Source organism: Dermochelys coriacea, chromosome 9, assembly GCF_009764565.3.
Source record: "Dermochelys coriacea isolate rDerCor1 chromosome 9, rDerCor1.pri.v4, whole genome shotgun sequence".
NCBI lineage: Eukaryota > Metazoa > Chordata > Testudines > Dermochelyidae > Dermochelys > Dermochelys coriacea.
Window position 1 is genome coordinate 87,271,328 of NC_050076.1, and position 19,535 is coordinate 87,290,862.

Here is a 19,535-nt window from a genome sequence, read left to right on the forward strand (position 1 = left end):
AACGAGCCTCTGATAGTGTGGCTGATGTGATTAGGCCCTATGATGGTATCCCCTGAATAGATATGTGGACAGAGTTGGCAACGGGCTTTGTTGCAAGGATAGGTTCCTGGGTTAGTGGTTCTGTTGTGTGGTGTGTGGTTGCTGGTGAGTATTTGCTTCAGATTGGGGGGCTGTCTGTAAGCAAGGACTGGTCTGTCTCCCAAGATCTGAGAGAGCGATGGCTCGTCCTTCAGGATAGGTTGTAGATCCTTGATGATGCGTTGGAGGGGTTTTAGTTGGGGGCTGAAGGTGATGGCTAGTGGCGTTCTGTTGTTTTCTTTGTTGGGCCTGTCCTGTAGTAGGTGACTTCTGGGTACTCTTCTGGCTCTGTCAATCTGTTTCTTCACTTCAGCAGGTGGGTACTGTAGTTGTAGGAATGCATGATAGAGATCTTGTAGGTGTTTGTCTCTGTCTGAGGGGTTGGAGCAAATGCGGTTATATCGTAGCGCTTGGCTGTAGACAATGGATCGAGTGGTATGATCTGGATGAAAGCTAGAGGCATGTAGGTAGGAATAGCGGTCAGTAGGTTTCCGATATAGGGTGGTGTTTATGTGACCATCGCTTATTAGCACCGTAGTGTCCAGGAAGTGGATCTCTTGTGTGGACTGGTCCAGGCTGAGGTTGATGGTGGGATGGAAATTGTTGAAATCATGGTGGAATTCCTCAAGAGCTTCTTTTCCATGGGTCCAGATGATGAAGATGTCATCAATGTAGCGCAAGTAGAGTAGGGGCATTAGGGAACGAGAGCTGAGGAAGCGTTGTTCTAAGTCAGCCATAAAAATGTTGGCATACTGGGGATACCATCATAGGGCCTAATCACATCAGCCACACTATCAGAGGCTCGTTCACCTGCGCATCTACCAATGTGATATATGCCATCATGTGCCAGCAATGCCCCTCTGCCATGTACATTGGCCAAACTGGACAGTCTCTACGTAAAAGAATGAATGGACACAAATCAGACGTCAAGAATTATAACATTCAAAAACCAGTTGGAGAACACTTCAATCTCTCTGGTCACTCGATCACAGACCTAAGAGTGGCTATACTTCAACAAAAAAGCTTCAAAAACAGACTCCAACGAGAGACTGCTGAATTGGAATTAATTTGCAAACTGGATACAATTAACTTAGGCTTGAATAGAGACTGGGAATGGATGAGTCATTACACAAAGTAAAACTATTTCCCCATGGTATTTCTCCCTCCCACCCCACCCCCCACTGTTCCTCTGATATTCTTGTTAACTGCTGGAATTAGCCTACCTGCTTGTCACCATGAAAGGTTTTCCTCCTTCCCCCCCCTGCTGTTGGTGATGGCTTATCTTAAGTGATCACTCTCCTTACAGTGTGTATGATAAACCCATTGTTTCATGTTCTCTGTGTGTGTGTATATAAATCTCTCCTCTGTTTTTTCCACCAAATGCATCCGATGAAGTGAGCTGTAGCTCACGAAAGCTTATGCTCTAATAAATTTGTTAGTCTCTAAGGTGCCACAAGTACTCCTTTTCTTTTTGCGAATACAGACTAACACGGCTGCTACTCTGAAACTACCGATGTAGGATTTGAACACAGGTCTTCCACTTCTGCCTGATTTGGAGCAGGCTTTGGAAGGGCTCAGGAGATTACCCCAAAATATTCTAGAGAGTGTTATCTTTCGGACTCTCCTTTTGAAGCTGTTCCACTGTGCATAAATAATTAAATATTCATTGGGCCAAAGGAAGAGTGAAAATGACTCTAGAGGCAGTAGTTAGGGCACTTACCTGGGAGGTGGGAGGCCCAAGTCTTTAGCCCAATGTAATGGCTTCAACTCGAGAGACTGAGGAAGTCCCACCCCAGAACATCCTATAGCTCAGTAGTTAGGATATTCCCCTGAGAGGTAGGTTCAAATCACTGCTCCAAATCTGGCAGCTGGAGGATCTGAACCCATACTTCCTGGGTGAGTACTCTAACCACTGTGCCAAAGGTTATAGAGCAGGTGCTGCCTCCACCTATGTCTTTTGCAACAAAGGGTTTAGGCATCTGAATCCAGGAGAGGCTGTGAATCCCAAATGGAGAGAGAAGCAGACTGCAGCGTCTAACTCCCTTTAAGGGATGGGGCTTAGGCCATACTGCTCTCCTTGGCATTTCCTATTGGCTAACTTATGTGGTTTTCCGTTCACCTTGATGGTTTTTGTAGAACCTAGCCTTAGGCACCTAGTCGCCAGGGGCATTTTATAGGGAGCTTGGACATCTGACTCATGGCTGTGGATTCAGTGAGGCCACAGTTAGATGTTGCAATGCTGAGCCTAATGCCCTTTGGGGAAATGACCCTAAGTAATTTAAGTGCCAAAGTCCCATTTTCAAAAGGCATTTTGCAGTCTAAATCTCATTGATTTTCAATGAAAGTAAGTTTCTTTAAGTGCTTAAACCGCTTTAAAAAAAGGGACTTTGGCTCCTAAGTCACTTAAGCACTTTTGAAAAGTTTGCCCTAGATTTTAGTGCGAATTCAGACACTTATTATATTAGGCTTTGGTAATTAAAAGCAAAAGTACTTATGGTGCGGAAGCACCTGGTTACTGCAGTCCACATCATTAAATAATATATGGATTAGTAGGATTAATTATGCTATCATGAATTAGGGTATGAGGTCTTGAAAAATTGTCTCTGCTGCCACTGAAAATGTAGTTGCCATCTCAGTGCTTGTTTCTCTGCTCATATCTATTATATTAGCGCACAACCTCTATGAACTCCACGTGGAGTTTGCAGTGGATCCTAGAAATGGTATTTCACACCCTTTATAAATGTTTGGCTTTTGCAGAGTTTATAAATTTGTGATCTCAGGAATAACTAACTCAAGGCCTTTATTAACTCAGTCCCTTTCTCTGAAGAGTTTTGAATGGCTGCAAGTATAAAGATAGCTAGTTCATGACCACTATGAATTGTTGGTTTCTCTTTAGCATGTGTAGCTGGTTCATGAGCTAGATACTCTGCTGAGTTTACAACAGCTATGACTCTAACGGTCCACTTATGACCATTACAAAGTCTGTCCGAAGAGTTTATTTAATCCACAATAACTGAAACATGGGATTCACAGAATTTATGTCTGCCATTTACAGAGTTTATGGTAACCATTGATTTTAGACAATAGATTTTAAAAGTTAATCGTGAGACTTTATAATATTACTTTTAGGGTTCAGGTCAACTCCCATTTAAATTAGGCCCTTGATTAATTCAGTTTTAAATCTGTTCTACTAATGAAAAATATTGTACTGTTTGCAATGTTGTTTTTGCAGTCTTGGTCCCAGGATAATATAGAGCCAAGGTGGGTGAGCTGATATCTTTTATTGGACCAATTTCTGTTGGTGAAAGAAACAAGCTTTCGAGCCATGAAGAGCTCTTCTTCAGATCAGGAAAAGGTATTCAGAGAGCCACAGCTAAATACAAGTAAAACAAATTGTTTAACATAAGTAGTTAACACACTGTCAGCCACCCTGGACGAGGGTGGTCTAAGCTAGTGATTGGAGCAGGTATCAGGCCCCAAAGACTAGGGTCACAGCCAGAATCGGGAGCCATATCTAAGTGTCAAACTGGAGGGCAGAAACTGGATACCAGAGCTGCGGGTGAAGCCGGATAAGCACTCAGGAGCCAAAGCCAAGGTCAAACTGGAGCGCAGGAATGGAGTGAGAATGTTTATCAGTCAAGGAGAGGTTTAAGTCAGGGGCAGGACAGAAGCAAGGCTGTGGGCTAGGCAGGAGCAACAGGAACGAGATAACACAGGGGCAGGCACAGCAGCAGGCAAGAAGATTTAAGACAGCAGCAACTTGCTGCAGGGCCACCCAGAGGATTCAGAGGGCCTGGGGTCTTCGACGGCGGAGCTCCTTCCGCTCTGGGTCTTCGGGGCATGGACCACCCACCGCCGAATTGCCGCTGAAGACTCGGAGTGAAAGAAGCGGTGGTGGGTCCTTCACTCTAGGTGTGTTCGGCAGCACTGAAGGACCCCCCGCCGCCAAAGTGCCGCCGAAAACTCTCATGGGGGCGGGGCCTGGGGCAAATTGCCCCACCCTCTGAGCAGCCCTGCCTTGCTGGCTGCTCAAAGCCAGTCTCCTGGCTCCTGCTGATAATCAGGTGACATGGCCAATCATGCAGCCTGCTGCAGGCCACCTGTACCGATGAGGCTGCCTGGAGATTAGCTCTAAGGAACCATTCAAGGTGAAGTGGTCCATTAACACCAGTCCCAGTGTTTTAATCATTCTTCATCTGGAAGCAGTTCCATACCCCAATCATTTTTGTTGCCCTTCTCTTTACTTTTTCCAACTCTAATATATCTTTTTTGAGCTAGGGGAACCAGATCTGCATGCGGTATTCAAGCCGTGGATGTACCATGGATTTACACAGTGGCATTATAATATTTTGTGTCTTAACTATCCCTGTCCCAATGGTTCCTAACACTGTTAGCTTTTTGGACTGCCACTACACATTGAGCAGATGTTTTCTGAGTACTATCTACGATGAGTCCACGATCTCTGTCTTGAGTGGTAACAGCTAATTTGAACCCCATCTTTCTGTACATATAGTTGGGATTATGTTTTCCAGTGTGCACTACTTTGCATTTACCAACATTGAATCTCATCGGCCATTTTCTTGCCCAGTCACCCAGTTTTGTAAGAGCCCTTTGTAACTCTTTGCAGTTTGCTTTGGACTTAACTGTCGTCACTAATTTTGTATCATCTGCAAACTTGCAACCTCACAGTTTACCTCTTTTTCCGGATCATTTTATGAACAGCATTGGTCCCAGTACAGACCTTCAAGGGGCTCTGCTGTTTACCTCTCCACTGTGAAAACTGACCATTTATTCCTACCCTTTGTTTCCTATCTTTTAACTACCGATCTATGACAGCACCTTCCCTCTTATCCCATAACTGCTCACTTTGATTAAGAGCCTTTGGTGAGGAACCCAGTCAAAGGCTTTCTGAAAATCCAGGTACACTATATCTGCTGGATCACCCTTGTCTGCACATTTGTTGATACCCTCAAAGAATTGTAGCAGATTGGTGAGGCATGATTTCCCTTTACAAAAACCGTGTTGACTCTTCCCCAACATACCGTGTTCAACAATGTGTCTGATAATTCTGTTCTCTACTATATTTTCAACCAATTGGCTTGGTACTGAAGTTTGGCCACGTCTACACTAGCACTTCTGTCAGCAAAACTTAGGTCGTTCAGGGGTGTGAAAAAAACACCCTCCTGAGCAACATACATTTCTCCAGCATAAGTGACAGTGTGCACAGCGCTACATCAGTGGGAGAGCTTCTCCTACTGACATAGCTACTGCCGCTCACTGGAGGTGGTTTAATTATGTCAACAGGAGAGCTCTTTCCCCGTCAGCAGAGAGCAGCTACATGAGAGATCTTACAACGGTGCAGCTGCAGCGGGACAGCTCTGGGCCAGGGGTATGGGCTCTGGGGTTTGGGGTGCAGAATGAGGTTCGGGGGGAGGCCTTGGGTTCGGGCAGGGGATTGGGGCTCGGGTGCGGGCTTACCTCCAGTGGTTCCCGGTCATTGGTGCAGCGGGGCTAAGGCAGGCTCCCTGCATGTCCTGGCTCTGCGCTGCACCCCAGAAGCAGCCAGCAGCAGGCCTGGCTCCTAGGAGGGGGTGCCAGGAATCTCCGCACACTGCCGTCACCACCCTCCCCAGCTCCCATTGGCTGCGGTTCCTGGCCAATGGGAGTGCAGAGCTGGTGCTCGGGCTGGGGGCAGCATGCGGAGCCCTGAGGCCCTCCTGACTAGGAGACAGACCTGCTGGCTGCTTGCGGGGTGCAGCGCGATGCCCCAGGACAGGTAGCCGACCTTAGACCCACAGCACTGCCGACTAGCGGTGCTGACTGGAGCCACCAGGGTCCCTTTTTGATGGGGCGTTAATCCTCAGATTTGTCACCAGAAAAGATTACTGCAGGTGTGGGGATCTTCCTCACATCCTCTGCAGTGAAGATTGATGCAAAGAATTCATTTAGCTTCTCCCCATGGGACGTTTATATCTTGAATGCTCCTTTTATCACCTTTATTATCCAGTGACCCCAATGATTAGAAGCAGGAAACCTGCCAAACAATGTACTCAACTTTTTTTTTTCTGTTAGTTATTGTGTCTTTTACTAGTTGCTCTTCAAATTCTTTTTTGGCCTTCCTAATTATACTTTTACTTGCTTGCCCGAGTTTATGTTCCTTTCTATTTTTCTCAGTAGGATTTGACTTCCAATTTTTAGCAGCTGATTGGTTCCGTGGCCCCAGGACTGGCTACCGATGTGGCTGGTGGATGCTGAGCACCCCCTATTTTTTCCCCATGAGTGCTTGAGCCCTGGAGCACCCCCAGAGTTGGCACTTATTCCCCTATTGTAAGTTCAATGCTACTATGTTGGGTTTCTTTGGTATTCCCCCCCCCCAAGAATGTTAAATTTAATTACATTATGGTTGCAGTTACCAAGTGGTTTGGCTATATTCACCTCTTGGACCACTTAGTGCTCCACTTAGTATTCAATCAAGAATTGTCTCTCCCTTTGTGGGTTCTAGGATTATCTGCTCCAAGAAGGAAGTTCTTCTTTACACAGCACACAGTCAACCTGTGCAACTCCTTGACTGAGGAGGTTGTGAAGGCTAGGACTATAACAGGGTTTAAAAGAGAACTGGATAAATTCATGGAGGTTAAGTCCATTAATGGCTATTGGCCAGGATGGGTAAGGTATGGTGTCCCTAGCCTCTGTTTGTCAGAGGGTGGAGATGGATGGCAGGAGAGAGATCACTTGATCATTACCTGTTAGGTTCACTCCCTCTGGGGCACCTGGCATTGGCTGGATGGATCTTTGATCTGACTCAGTATGGCCATTCTTATGTTCTTAAGAAGCAGTCATTAATGGAGTCTAAAAATTTTATCTCTGCATCCCATCCCAAGGTTTAGTTGAAATCCTCCATTATTCTTGGCTTTTCTGTTTTTTTAGGCTCTTTAATCTCCCTGAGCATTTCACAATCACTGTCACCATCCTGGTTGGGTGGTTAGTACTATATTCCTGCTGCTATACTCTTATTATTCAAGTATGGAATTTCTCTCCATAGAGATTCTATGATACTGTTTGATTTATTTAAGATCCTTACTATATTGACTCTATGCTTTTTTCCACTTCCCCCACCTAGACAACTTATAGTTATTCCTATGTGTTTTGTACCCTGGTATTACGGTGTCCCATTGATCATCATCATTTCACCAAGTATCTAGCAGAGTTACGAATTTAAGCTCCCACATCTTTTGAAAGTATTGTGCAGGTTTCCTTTGAGGATGTGGACTGCGAGGTCAGATATACAGTGATTGTTTTGTGAAAAGTGTTTGCCTATTAACCTGCAGAGGTTTACCTTGCACTTTACCTTGAATGTTCCCTTAGAATATATGTTAACTACATATGCTAAACAATCTTTTCCACCTTATATTTAGCTATAATACTCCGAGTATCTTTCCCACACCCGAAGAAGAGATTTGTGTAGCTTGAAAGCACAAAGAGAAGTATTTTGCTGGATTTCTAGAAGACAAATAATAGCAAAGTAACAAAAATTAAAATATTAAGTGATAAATGTTTAATTCTTTAACAAGGAAGTGAACTTGCATTCATAGATGTAACATCAACATTATTCTTCTGAGTGTTGCCTTCTGCAGGAAGGGAGCCCCAGAAGAACAAGGACCCATGTAGTCTGGACCTTAATCAGGAGCCTAAACTGTAGTTTTTCCTGTAGCGAACTAGACATTCTGTTGCACATTCTGGTAAATTTTAGAATACAGGTTTTTAGTGAATTAAAGCTTCGGTAAATCAGCTATTTCTTATGCTATTTGATACTGAATTGAATTTTACATTGCTTCTGTATTTTCAGTTTTCACGGTGCTTTGGTAATTGCCATGAAAATGCAGAACTGCACTGTATAAGTTGTTGGGAGGGAAGCTGGAGGTAACTGTGATAGTCCAGGGCAGCTGTGGCTGTTGACAGCCAGATTGTTACTGAAAAAACAACGAGGCATCCTTGTGGCACCTTAGCGACTAACATATTTATTTGGGCAGAAGCTTTCGTGGGCTAAAACCCACTTCATCAGATGCATGGAGTAAAAAATACAGTAGGCAGGTATATATATTACCGCACATGAAAAGATGGGAGCGGCCTTACCAAGTAGTGGGGGGAGGGGTGTCAGTGCTAATGGGGCCAATTCAATCAAGGTGGAAGTGGCCTAGTCCCAAATGAATTGGCCCCGTTAGCGCTGACCCCCCACTTCGTAAGGCAACTCCCATCTTTTCATGTGCTGTAATATATATACCTGCCTACTGTATTTTTCACTCCATGCATCTGATGAAGTGGGTTTTAGCCCATGAAAGCTTATGCCAAAATAAATTTGTTAGTCTCTAAGGTGCCACAAGTACTCCTTTTCTTAATGGTTAAGTATATTAGCTTGATGTTCCTGCTAAAATGACCAGCAGGGAATAACTAACAATGTTGACATTACCATTTGCCTTCACAATTCAACTGCCTGTTGACACAAATGAATGGGGAAGCTCACACCTATGAGAGCTATTGTTTCGGCTCTGTCTCTTTGCAGACTCAGGAAGATAACACTGTTCAGTCAGCCTTCAAAATGGTTAAGAGAGCATTTCTCCACCATCAAGGCTAGATTTATTTTTAACTGATAGCTCCAGAGCACAAATAAATATCCCATTAAAAAAAATGGATTGCAGAAGTAAGTTATATACAGAGCCCTGCCTACCCCCTTATATTGTAAAGCAGGGCCCCTACCTTTGAGGCTGCAGGATCTTCTTAACTATATTTCAACCTGATCCTACTTTCAATGGGAACTTTACAACACTTTACCCTTTGCACCTTTAAGGTCCAAATGTTACACAGTGCTGCCAGTTGTCATGATTTTATTGCAACTCTCATGATATTTGTTTTTCTTAAGGCTTCAACTCACAGAGTCATGTGACTATGAGACGCTCAGATCTAATTAAAAAAAAAAAGAGTAAGTTTCTAGCCCTCATGATCATCCTTGTGGAGAAAAGCTTAAAAACATGGACCCCACAGAGGCAAAAGTCAGAAGGCTTATAAAAAAAAGTTAATTCTTGTTAAAAGAATTTCATTACTCTTTTGGGATGTGACTCATGTCTTTTGAACGCTTGGGTTGGTAATACTATAACTTACACCACCCTTAACAATACCTCTCAACCCATGTTATATATTCATTTTCTCTTGATATATATTTGGAAAGCCAGTTGTGTCCTGGTGCAAGTTGGGTGAAACAGAAAACCAACAAAGGCAGATTTTAAAATATAATAAAACAAAAAGTTGAATTAAAGCATTTTATTCAATAGTCAAATAAGATCGAGCAAGTTTACACCATCTGCCTGGATGCACTCTTTTGACATGCAAATTTCATTTCTAATTTAGCAAGTGAGGGTTTGGGGTTTTTTTGCATGATCATATTATTAATTCACTTCCAACACAGATGAAAATCCTCTCTTCTAAAAAACTTTATAAGGGTAAATATGCTACATAATCTCCCTTCCTCCTTAAAACAAAAAGATATAAAACAAATTAGTATACAACAGATTAAAAGTGACAAATGGTCTGAGATGACCAATACAAAATATTTTGCTCTATTGTAATATTTTAAATAATAATAATGGGTATAAGTAACATTGTTAGGTGCCTTACAATTTTCATAGGCTATAACAAAGAATCTACCTCAGGGTCACTACTTTAACAGCTTTTTCCTCTAATGTATGTCTGATTACATCACTAGATTAACTACCAGTAAATTAACATTTCCTTCTCCACTTAAGTTTGTGGAACTCTGCTTTTTTTAAGTCCTTATTTTTAAATTTAAAGACTTGATAACTTCTGTGTTGCTGTTTTGAAAAGAAATCAATAGCTGGACATTCCAGGGCACTGAAAATATGTAGTCAAAGATTAAACAGGGACTTCAGAGCTCCACCCAAATTAATAGTCTGACGGAAATTTTGATATTCAGGGTGCCAAGAACAGCAGTGGTTATTTTTTACAAATTTTTTTCTTAGAATTAATCACCATGTCAGAAGAGTAAGCATTGTATCAAACCACCAAAACATGGTTAAAATAGGATAAAATGATCTAACTCACCAAATTATGAACATTTAATACTAGAGAAGGAAACTCTGCCCTAAAATAACTTCACTGTTATTTGCTCAGAGACATCAACTAGTGCTTTACAACAGAGGAGAATATGGTCCTTGCTCAAAAGTAACTTCCATTGCAACCAGTCTTCACCTGATGCTTATTTTTCTGCCTCCTTCTCAGAAACTAGTAGCCTGATCAGAACACCAGCCAGCCAGACAATAGATTAGGTTTTATATCAACAGATAGAATAGACTACATAGCTGAAGAACACACAGTTTATAGCAAGGAGACAGGCTCTATGACCTCCACATATTACAACAAAGAAACTTCAAAAACAGACTCCAGTGAGAGACTGATGAATTGGAATTAATTTGATGGACACCATTAAATTAGGCTTGAATAAAGACTGGGAGTGGATGTGTCATTACACAACATAAAACTATTTCCCCATGTTTACCTCCCCCCACCCACTGTTCCTCACACATTCTTGTCAACTGCTGGAAATTGCCCACCTTGATTATCACTACAAAAGGGTTTTTTTCTCTCCTGCTGATAATAGCTCACCCTACCTGATCACCTGTGTGTATGGTAACATCCATTGTTTCATGTTCTCTGTGTATATAAAATCACCCTACTGTATTTTCCACTGCATGCATCCGATGAAGTGGGCTATAGCTCACGAAAGCTTATGCTCAAATAAATTTGTTAGTCTCTAAGGTGCCACAAGTCCTCCTTTTCTTTTTATAAGGCCATAGGGTTCTTCTGTTGTCAACAGGAATTAACCTTTCATAAAGTGGTTGAGTCCAATCAGCTCTCTCACCGTGGCAAGTGCAGCTTGTTGACTTCACCAGAGCATAAAGGGTAGGGGGACCAGGGCAAAAATGGAAAGATTCTGCAGGAAATAAGTTGGCTTAGAGAGAAACTTAAGTTGAGGATTCTCTTTTATTATTTTTCAAGAGCTACCAGTAAAGTCAAACCTTACTAATAGGGTTAATTTGACCTGTACCTAGAATGTGCAGACTTTGTTTGGAGCAGGGAGGAAGTGTCTCCTGCTGATATCGACTCAACTACTAGAGAATCAGACAACCTTCTGGATGATCTTTTACATCCCAGCAGCCTCCAGAATTTTTGTGAGATTTGTGTTTCGATTGCTTGAACAAATTATTCCCATAATTAAATTTTTCTTGGTTTCTTCGGAGCTGCTAGCAGCTTCCTTTATGTTCTACTGACAAATACCAGAACTTCAGCAAAAAAAATGGAGAAGTTGTTCAGAGGAAACAGTTAACCATTTTCAGATCTTTTTTAAAGCCTAGCGTTCAGTGTCAAACCATGTATGTGGATCATGAAGCTTCAGATATCTGGAACTGATGTTGTTTACCACAACCTAGCCTAGCCACTGAGCTAAACCATCAAATCTAAAGCAAGCTTCAATTCATGACATTTCTAATACAGAAGCTCCAAGAAGGCTTATGTTGAGAAATGCAAGTCAATCTCTACTTACATGGACTCATTTTATCCTATATTTTCAAGCTCCAGATAAAGAATCTTGATTGTTGGTAGTGTTTGAAATATCCGCTCACCCAAGTCAAGTGGGACCTTGGGCCTGGTGAGGAAGGGGACCTACCCCATCAATTTCTACAGTACTAAAGGTTAAAAACTAAGGGTCAGATTTTCATCTGCTGGTAATCTGTGCACCACTGACTTCAATGGAGCTACTACCCTGATTTACACCAGCTAAGAATCTAGCCTTAAAGTTTACAGTTTTCATGATTTTTGGGGGCGGAGGGGGGAACAAAAAAGTATCTATAGGGCTGGCCTTCTCATCAGAGTGCTCCTGAAGCTCACTGGCACAGCTCTGGATCCTCCTCTTTTGTGTCTTTTTTGGCTAGTAGTAAATCTGGTAAATTTCACGCCCTGACTGACAATACCTCCTCTCTCTTCTAGGCCATGAAACAGTTTTGTTATTTTTTTCAACAATGAGAGATTGGTGGTTGTTCCCAGCTATAACTACAACACTAAGGATACCAAAAAGCTCCGTGTTGTTCAGGGTTCATATTGCGTAACTGATTGTAGGTGAAACATCCCTGCCTGCTCTTCCTTTCTGAACGGTCATTGCCTTATCTACAAGTAGCGAGAGTCGACTTTGGCTGCAAAGATGCACACTTAGGCCTTGTCTGCAGTGCCATTTTACAGCACTGGGGTGTGAAAAGACACCCCCCTGAGCGATGCAAGTTTCAGCGCTGTAAAATGGCAGTGTAGATAGTGCACCAGCGCTAGTAGCTACTCCCCTCAGGGGGATGGATTTTTACAGTGCTGGGACAGATCTCTCCCAGCGCTGGTGCCACAACTACACAGCCAAGCAGCGCTTTAACGTTGGTAATAAAGACATACTCATAGTTTATTCTACAATAAGTGCTCCTTCCTGTGAGATGTTAAAAGCTTAACTGAATTTGCTGACTTGGTGGTGTTTATTAAGTGCAAATAGGGGGGATAAGAGCACCCCAACAAGAGATCTAAATATCCAGGGCCCATTCTCTGAACAAGCACAGATAATCCTGTTTCATCCGGTAAGTAACCCTGGGCCCATTCAAGTCAATGACAAAAATCCTGTTGACTTCAATTGGGTCAAGATTTCACCCAAAGTGTTGAAATATCAAAATTTAAAATATATTGAGTCTGATATTTAGAATTTTTAGTCTAGGAAACTATGGTCCCCACGTACTGTATAATCACTGCTTTCACAGTTACATCCCCAGCATCTTCCCACCCTCACCAAACCCTGCACCAGCACCTTACAGAACCTTCCCCCAAAACCTACATAGATTAAACCAATGAGAAAAACCTACAGTGGAACACAGGGGGGAAATGAGAGCTCAGCAGTTTGCAGGTCACATTTATGGGACAAAGAGCTGCAGCAAACACCAAATAGTCTCCAGGGAGATTCCTTGCACAGTTGAGCCTTTAGATAGGCTGATGAAAGATTAATGTTTCATGATAAGAGAGCAGTACAATACTGTATAGGACATTAGAATACTGTTAAAATATTTCCTTATACAAAAATCAAGTGTCCTGTGCTTCTAATGAATTCTCTGCATTTAGCATTAGCCTGTTTTTACAGAAAGTTACATGTTGGTAATTAATCTCATGTTCATTTCCTGCACATGTAAGACAGCACCCTTTGTTAGGGAATGATAAGACACTTCTAAGAATAGTAATACTAAGAGTGTCAGCTTTGTGAGACATTACAGGAAAAATACAGACTCCAACACCTGCTTTTCAGTTTTCACAGGCTTCAAAATAATTTTATCCTTATTTACTGCCAAATTCGGACTTTGTTTATGCTCACAAAACCTAATTGAGTTCACAGGGTACAAGTGTGAGGCCATGTCTACGCTACGGGAGCTACAGTGGCACAGCTACAGTGCTGTAGCTAGGTCGCTGTAGCTGCCATCCAGTCCTACAGCAACTGAAAGGGGTTTTCTGCCATTGCAGGAACTCCATCTCCCTGAGTGATGGTAGCTAGGTCTAGCTGTGTTTACATGGGATTAGGTCGGCATAGCTACAGCACTCAGGGGTGTGAGATTCATACCTTTGAACGCCATAGATACTTTGACCTAACTTTTAAATACAAACCCCTGGCCTCAGTGAAGGCAGGCTTTCACCTTTAGGTCCCAATCCTGCAAAGACATACAGTGTGTAACATTAAGCATACATGTAAGTAGTCCCAGTGACTTCAATGCGTAACATTAAGCACCTGTAAGCCTTCACCGTGTCAGTACACTAATGTGTAAGTTTGAAACTGAGGGTCTATTTCCTTCCCCTCAACATACCTTTGCTCCTTATCCCACTGAAATCACTGAGAATTTCCCAATGTCTGCAATGGATACAGGATTAGGAACAACTTGTGTGTGTAAGAGGGAGGGTAGCTGATCCTACATGGTACTCTCATCCTATACTCAGATCAGTATAAACTGGGAGCAACACCAAAGAATTCAGCTCAGTTACTCTAGTGTAAAACTGGGGTGAATGAGTGGCACATCAGACCCATGTGTTTACAATTTGCACATAATTTTTAAAATCTGTGAAAGATTCAGTATCAAAATATACATTCTGACAACTGGGCACAAAGAGGGGTGCAAATCTTTTGGATTAGTGTATGGCTTCTGTCCACAAATCACAGCCTACAGCATTCTGCAGTAAACAGTTTATACTTATACCTACAGAGGTCAATTTAAATTAGTCACTCTTTTAGCAGAGTTTTTTTGTCTTTATATCAGAAAATTGTGGTGATGAAACCAGAACAGACAAAAATAATCTTCTAAGTGTTTTGAGATCTATGTATGAAAAATGCTATAACTACGTATTATTATTATTATTATTACTATTACAAAACTTACTTTACCATTCAGATTCCACCACCCACACTGTAAGCACAGGGATAAAAGAAAAGATGTTAATCTTTGCTGTACTTAGAGCAGATTTGCTTCTGCTTTACTGTGAACAAGGCAGTAGTTTATCCCATTGACCAGAAAACAAACATTAATCAAGAGAGATCTAGCTAATCTAATGGCTCAGGTTTGAGGAATAATGTAGACTCAATTCCACTGGGGTTTGTAGTGCAAAATCTAGGGACAGCTTTTGCAGATTGCAGCTAGTTTTGTGAGCTGATCGACTATTATCGTGACTGTATAATGGGGGCTTTCAACTCCCAGCTTTGTCATATTCTGTTTTCTCTTCCTTGCCTTTTTATGAATATTGAGTCATAAAAACCAGTTTCACTGACAGAGTTTCTAATGCTACCAGCTGGATGAATCAGTGGCTTATACACCTCTGCAAAAGAGTCTTAGTGTGCTATTTATTACAGAAAATACTACAAAAACCACTAGATTTTCCTATTTATATGCTGCTCTCTCAAGACAGACTTCATGGGTTATTTTAGTTAGAAAATGTTAACCGAACAAAGCAAATATCCAGCCATTTAAATGCACTATCATGGTGTGAGAGGTGAAACTGATGCTTAGAATAAGTTTGATGTCAATCTTATCATCAGTAAATTACTTCTTTTCTAAAAGCAAACAAAAGAAGTCCATTGCAAAAGAGCTGTGATTTTATTCTTCATAAGACAGAGTGGTTCCCGATATTACTAGAAAAAAAGCTAGCATCAGCAATCCAGAAAAAAAATGCTGATAAACCCACGCAAATATGACAAATGATGTAAGCCATGTAAATGGCTACAAAATTATGATAGAAACATATGGTGGCATCCTTCTAGTCTAGGGAAATGCTCTAGGGCAAGATAGAGGAAAAGTGAACTACTTAAGTGAACATCACACAGTTCCAAAAAGACTGAACAAAAACATGCCTGAATAAGGATTTTCATAAAAGTGCATGCAAAATGGTCCAGATGGGTTTAAGTTTAGTGCTATTCCAAGCAATTTTTTTTTTAAAGGTCATTTATTTCTGCCTGGAATGCCTTCCTTTGCAGCCCTGCAGTGATACAGTTTCCTATGTTTGTACACACACCCTTCTTTTGCAGAAAAACAGGCAGACAGATAGAAAATGAAACAAGGGGGGCCCGTTGCTCAGAATGCCCTTGCTGCTATCCAGGCTTGGAAATCCTGCTTTGTTTTGTTCAGTCCATTTTACCTTTTGACCATTTGAAACTTTATAGCAAGGCATCTCCTGGCACTTCTTTTTGACAGGCAAAAAGTGTAGCTGGGTAAATGCGACTGGAATGTTAATTTGGTAAACATAAATATCCCAGGCATTGGCATTATCAAGTGTCATTGCCATTACATAGCGTCTTAGCAAAGCATGCCACCCTAATTCAAGCAAGGAGTTAAAAACCTTGGGCCAGGAGGTTCTTCTCAGCTTCTGAACAAGATACCCCTGAGTGACTGTTACAAAACTGTTATAGTTATGGCAACATTAACTGAAACTGAGATGTGGTTTGAACCTAAATTGTATGTTATGCAACAGAGCTTAAGTATTCTGACCTTGTGAGCCTCAAAGGTTCCTTTACAAAGGCGCAAAAATATTACTGAAAATTAAATTGCTTAATAAGCGGATCGGTATTTCTCTTACTGTTTTGGTTCCGACAAAAGCGTATATCCCTGACACATTTCAAAGCAAGAGTTAGACACGGAGCAGATGCAAAAATGCTCTTGGATGGAACAATATCGGGAGAGTCGCTGTACTTACATATCTCTTCAGCTTCTTCTCGGGGGGCGATTTAATGAGCCAGCCAGTGCAAACAACGTCCCCCGAGCTCATCTTCCCCCCCTCTCAAAGAGAAGAGACCCAGAATCCAGTGTGTGCGCCTTTGTGTGTATTGTTCCTTCCCAGCCAATTTGAAACTAGCAGCAATCGGCTTCCTTCAGCTGTGTTTCCAATGCTGCTACAGCGCAAGGAGGAAGTCACAACATTGATCACGGACACAGGCGGCTCCCCCCCCCCCTCCCACGGGAAACACAATGCAACACACAGAGCACGTGACGGGGCCGAGCGGCCAGGGATAAACAAAAACAAGCGTGTGCAAAATACCCACACCCGCCCTGCTCCTGACACGCCGCCGGTTATTCTCGCTCGCCCACGCCCACGCCCACGCCCTGGGGCAATAGTGTCCCTTCGCTCTAATCACCCCGGAGCAGGCGGCTCGCGACTGGGCTAGGCAGGGCGCCCGCGCGCGCGCGCACACACACGCGGGGAAGCCGGTGCGAGCCGCCAGCACAACGTTCGGAGAAGGAACCTGCGGCGGCTCCGGCCGGGGGCGCGGCTCCGGAACTCGCTGCATTGGTCCGCGCGCCAAGCGGGGTGCGTGGGCTTGGTGCAGAGCAACCACCGTCTGCCTGCCAAACCGCCGGGCACCGGAGCGGGAGCGCTGGCAGCCCGCCTTGCAACGAGCTGCCAGCAACGCGGGCTGCAAACCACCGCCCGCAGCCTGGACGTGTCCCACGGGGCCGGGGCTCCGTCTCTCTTCGCCTGCCGCCAAGGGGCCGCGCTCCAGGCTCCGCTGCGGGAGTGGAAATGAAACAGTCATCTGTCCGTTTAAGAGCGGCCATCCCCGGAGCCTCTGTGGGCTTCCCCTATCAAATTAACTGGCCTGACCAGCTTCTCTAGCGGACTTCAGCCTAGGGGCTGGAACCAGGGGTGCTGCTGTACCCCCTGGCTTGGAGTGGTTTCCATCATATGCAAGGTTTACAGTCCAGTTCAGTGGCTCTCAGCACCCCCCGCTATAAAAATTGTTCCAACACCCCTGAGCTTCAGGAGTCTTCTGCTCTTCCCTGCTACAAAGGTTCCCAAGGGCAGCGGGTTTCAAATTTTTCAAGCTGCGTACCCCTTTCCAAATAAAGCTGTCTACCGTGTACCTCCATCTGGTCGTAACAGGCATGATTAGATTACCAAGTCTTGCAAAATAAAATGTGTTGTCCCTCGGTACAGCATTTTTCTCGTGTACCCCTGGCGAGAACTTGAATATCTCCAGGGGTATGCATACCCCAGTTTGAAAAAAAAAACCACTGCCCTGGGAGTATATTCACCCACATACACTCCCATGCGTTTGGCTATGGTGGGAAAGAGAGGAAGGGTCTGTGCACCCTGCCTTGAAAGTGATCAGATGCTGGCTTAGTCTGAGCTCCTCTGGAAGCTCTCATCACTGCAAAGCCCATCCAGTTGGCAGCAATTTGTCCCCAGCTTTCAGGCTCTTGGTTCTGGGTTTTGTGAGCAGAACTGACCCAGGGGCGTGTGGCAAGTCATAGATGACATGTTTTCATTACAGCTCGGTATTTGTAAATGATGACCAGAGGAGACTGCTAGGAACAGCTGAACAAGTGAAGGTGAGGTGGAAGGTGAGAATCTTTTAAAGGAGGCAAACCCCTTTTTGATGGATTTGCCAACACGTGATCTGAATGTAGGGCGTGAATCTGACACAATGGAGGAAGAAGTGAGACGTGCAGTCCAGATTTTGAAGAACAGTAAGGCAGCAGGACCTGATGAAATGACGGCACACCTGGTGAAAGTCTTAGGCAAGGGAGGCATAAAATGAATGAGCAGAGTGATTAAGGCCACATGGCAAGACAAGAGAATTCCTGAAGACAAGTTCAAGTCTATGTTGGTCCCAATGCATAAGAAGGAATACCTAAAAAAGGGAACCACCCATGAATGTAGAAACTATGGAGGGATAAAGCTAGTGTCACATGGAATGAATATATTGCAAGATATCTTAGATGCTAGGAGTGGGAGAATGGTAAAAGTCCTCCTTGAACAAGAACATTTTAGCTTTAGGAAAGGACAAGAAACCACAGATGTAATGTTTGTAATTCAGAAAGTGGTAGACAAACGGCTGGAGTGCCAACAGGATAGCTTCTGGGCTTTTCCAGCCCCGGAAAAGACATACAACAACGTGGATAGAAGGATGCTGATGCCAGTGCTGAGGAAGTACAAAGCGTCTGAGAATGTAATAACTATGGTGACTGCACTATATAGATCACTTAATAGAGTGATCCAAATATATTATGGAATTACAAGCATCTTTGAAGTCAAAGTCCGACTGCATCAAGGGTCAGCCTTCAGTCCGCTGCCGTTTATCATGCTGACGGACTACATCAGTAGGAAGGTCCCAATGGGAAAAGGTGGGAAGCTGCTATATGCAGGTCACAGCGTGACACTTCCCGGGGTTCCCAGGGTTGTAATGCACCTTTCTACTGCCTACCCTTAGTGTGAGCAAGCCTTGTCTGTGCCCACCAGGTGTCAGCTCTCCAAATACAGGAAACATAAGCACTCCTTTTTCAGCCTACGCAGGCTCTTCAGTCCTTTATCAAGGCTCTGCAGGCTGATCATAGGTGCACTCCTACCGTGGAGGACTCCAAGCCTCCCCCTGGCGTGTCCAGCCCCTTTTCCACTGGACACTCACAGAATTCATAGATCTGCTACTCCAGACATACACACCAGCCTATCAGTTTTACCTCAGGATCACAGCTCCACTCAACTCCCAGCACCTAGATTGGTTTATAGGGAAAACAAGATAACGTTTATTTAACTAAGAGCAGCAATTGCAGAAGCAAATAGAATTACTGGAAACAAATGGTTACATATAAAATAAAATCACAACACGCTTTCTAGAGCCTAAACTTACCTAGCTAGACATTCTCCTATCTTAAAAAGAATGATTCACCCAAAGGGGTGATTAGAGTTTAACTGCCTTACAGAGTTCCTCACTTAGGTGGTTAAGATTTTCTGCAGAGTAGAATGCAAATGGTTTGCATTAGTAAGTGGTTGAGGCTAGTGCCTGCAACACACGTTCTCGATTTACTCGCTGCTTCCCTATGCAGAATAATTTTGCTGGCCAT

The 19,535-nt window shown here is 43.3% G+C and overlaps 1 protein-coding gene across 2 annotated transcripts in view; it reads right to left on the reverse strand.

Moving 5' to 3' along the window:
* Positions 1 to 17,134, reverse strand: part of GAB3 (GRB2 associated binding protein 3) — a 121,274-nt gene extending 104,140 nt beyond the window's left edge. The window contains exons 1-2 of one of the 2 annotated variants that reach the window (XM_038415238.2): positions 16,888 to 17,134; positions 16,390 to 16,585 (exon numbers count right to left, since the gene is read on the reverse strand). In XM_038415238.2, coding sequence (XP_038271166.1) covers positions 16,390 to 16,461 — 72 coding nt within the window. In that variant the 5' untranslated portion in view covers positions 16,462 to 16,585; positions 16,888 to 17,134. Of the gene's footprint in view, positions 1 to 16,389; positions 16,586 to 16,887 lie in introns of those variants that run through there. The other variant, XM_043492579.1, reaches the window with a different exon arrangement.
* Between the last annotated feature and the right edge of the window lie 2,401 nt (positions 17,135 to 19,535).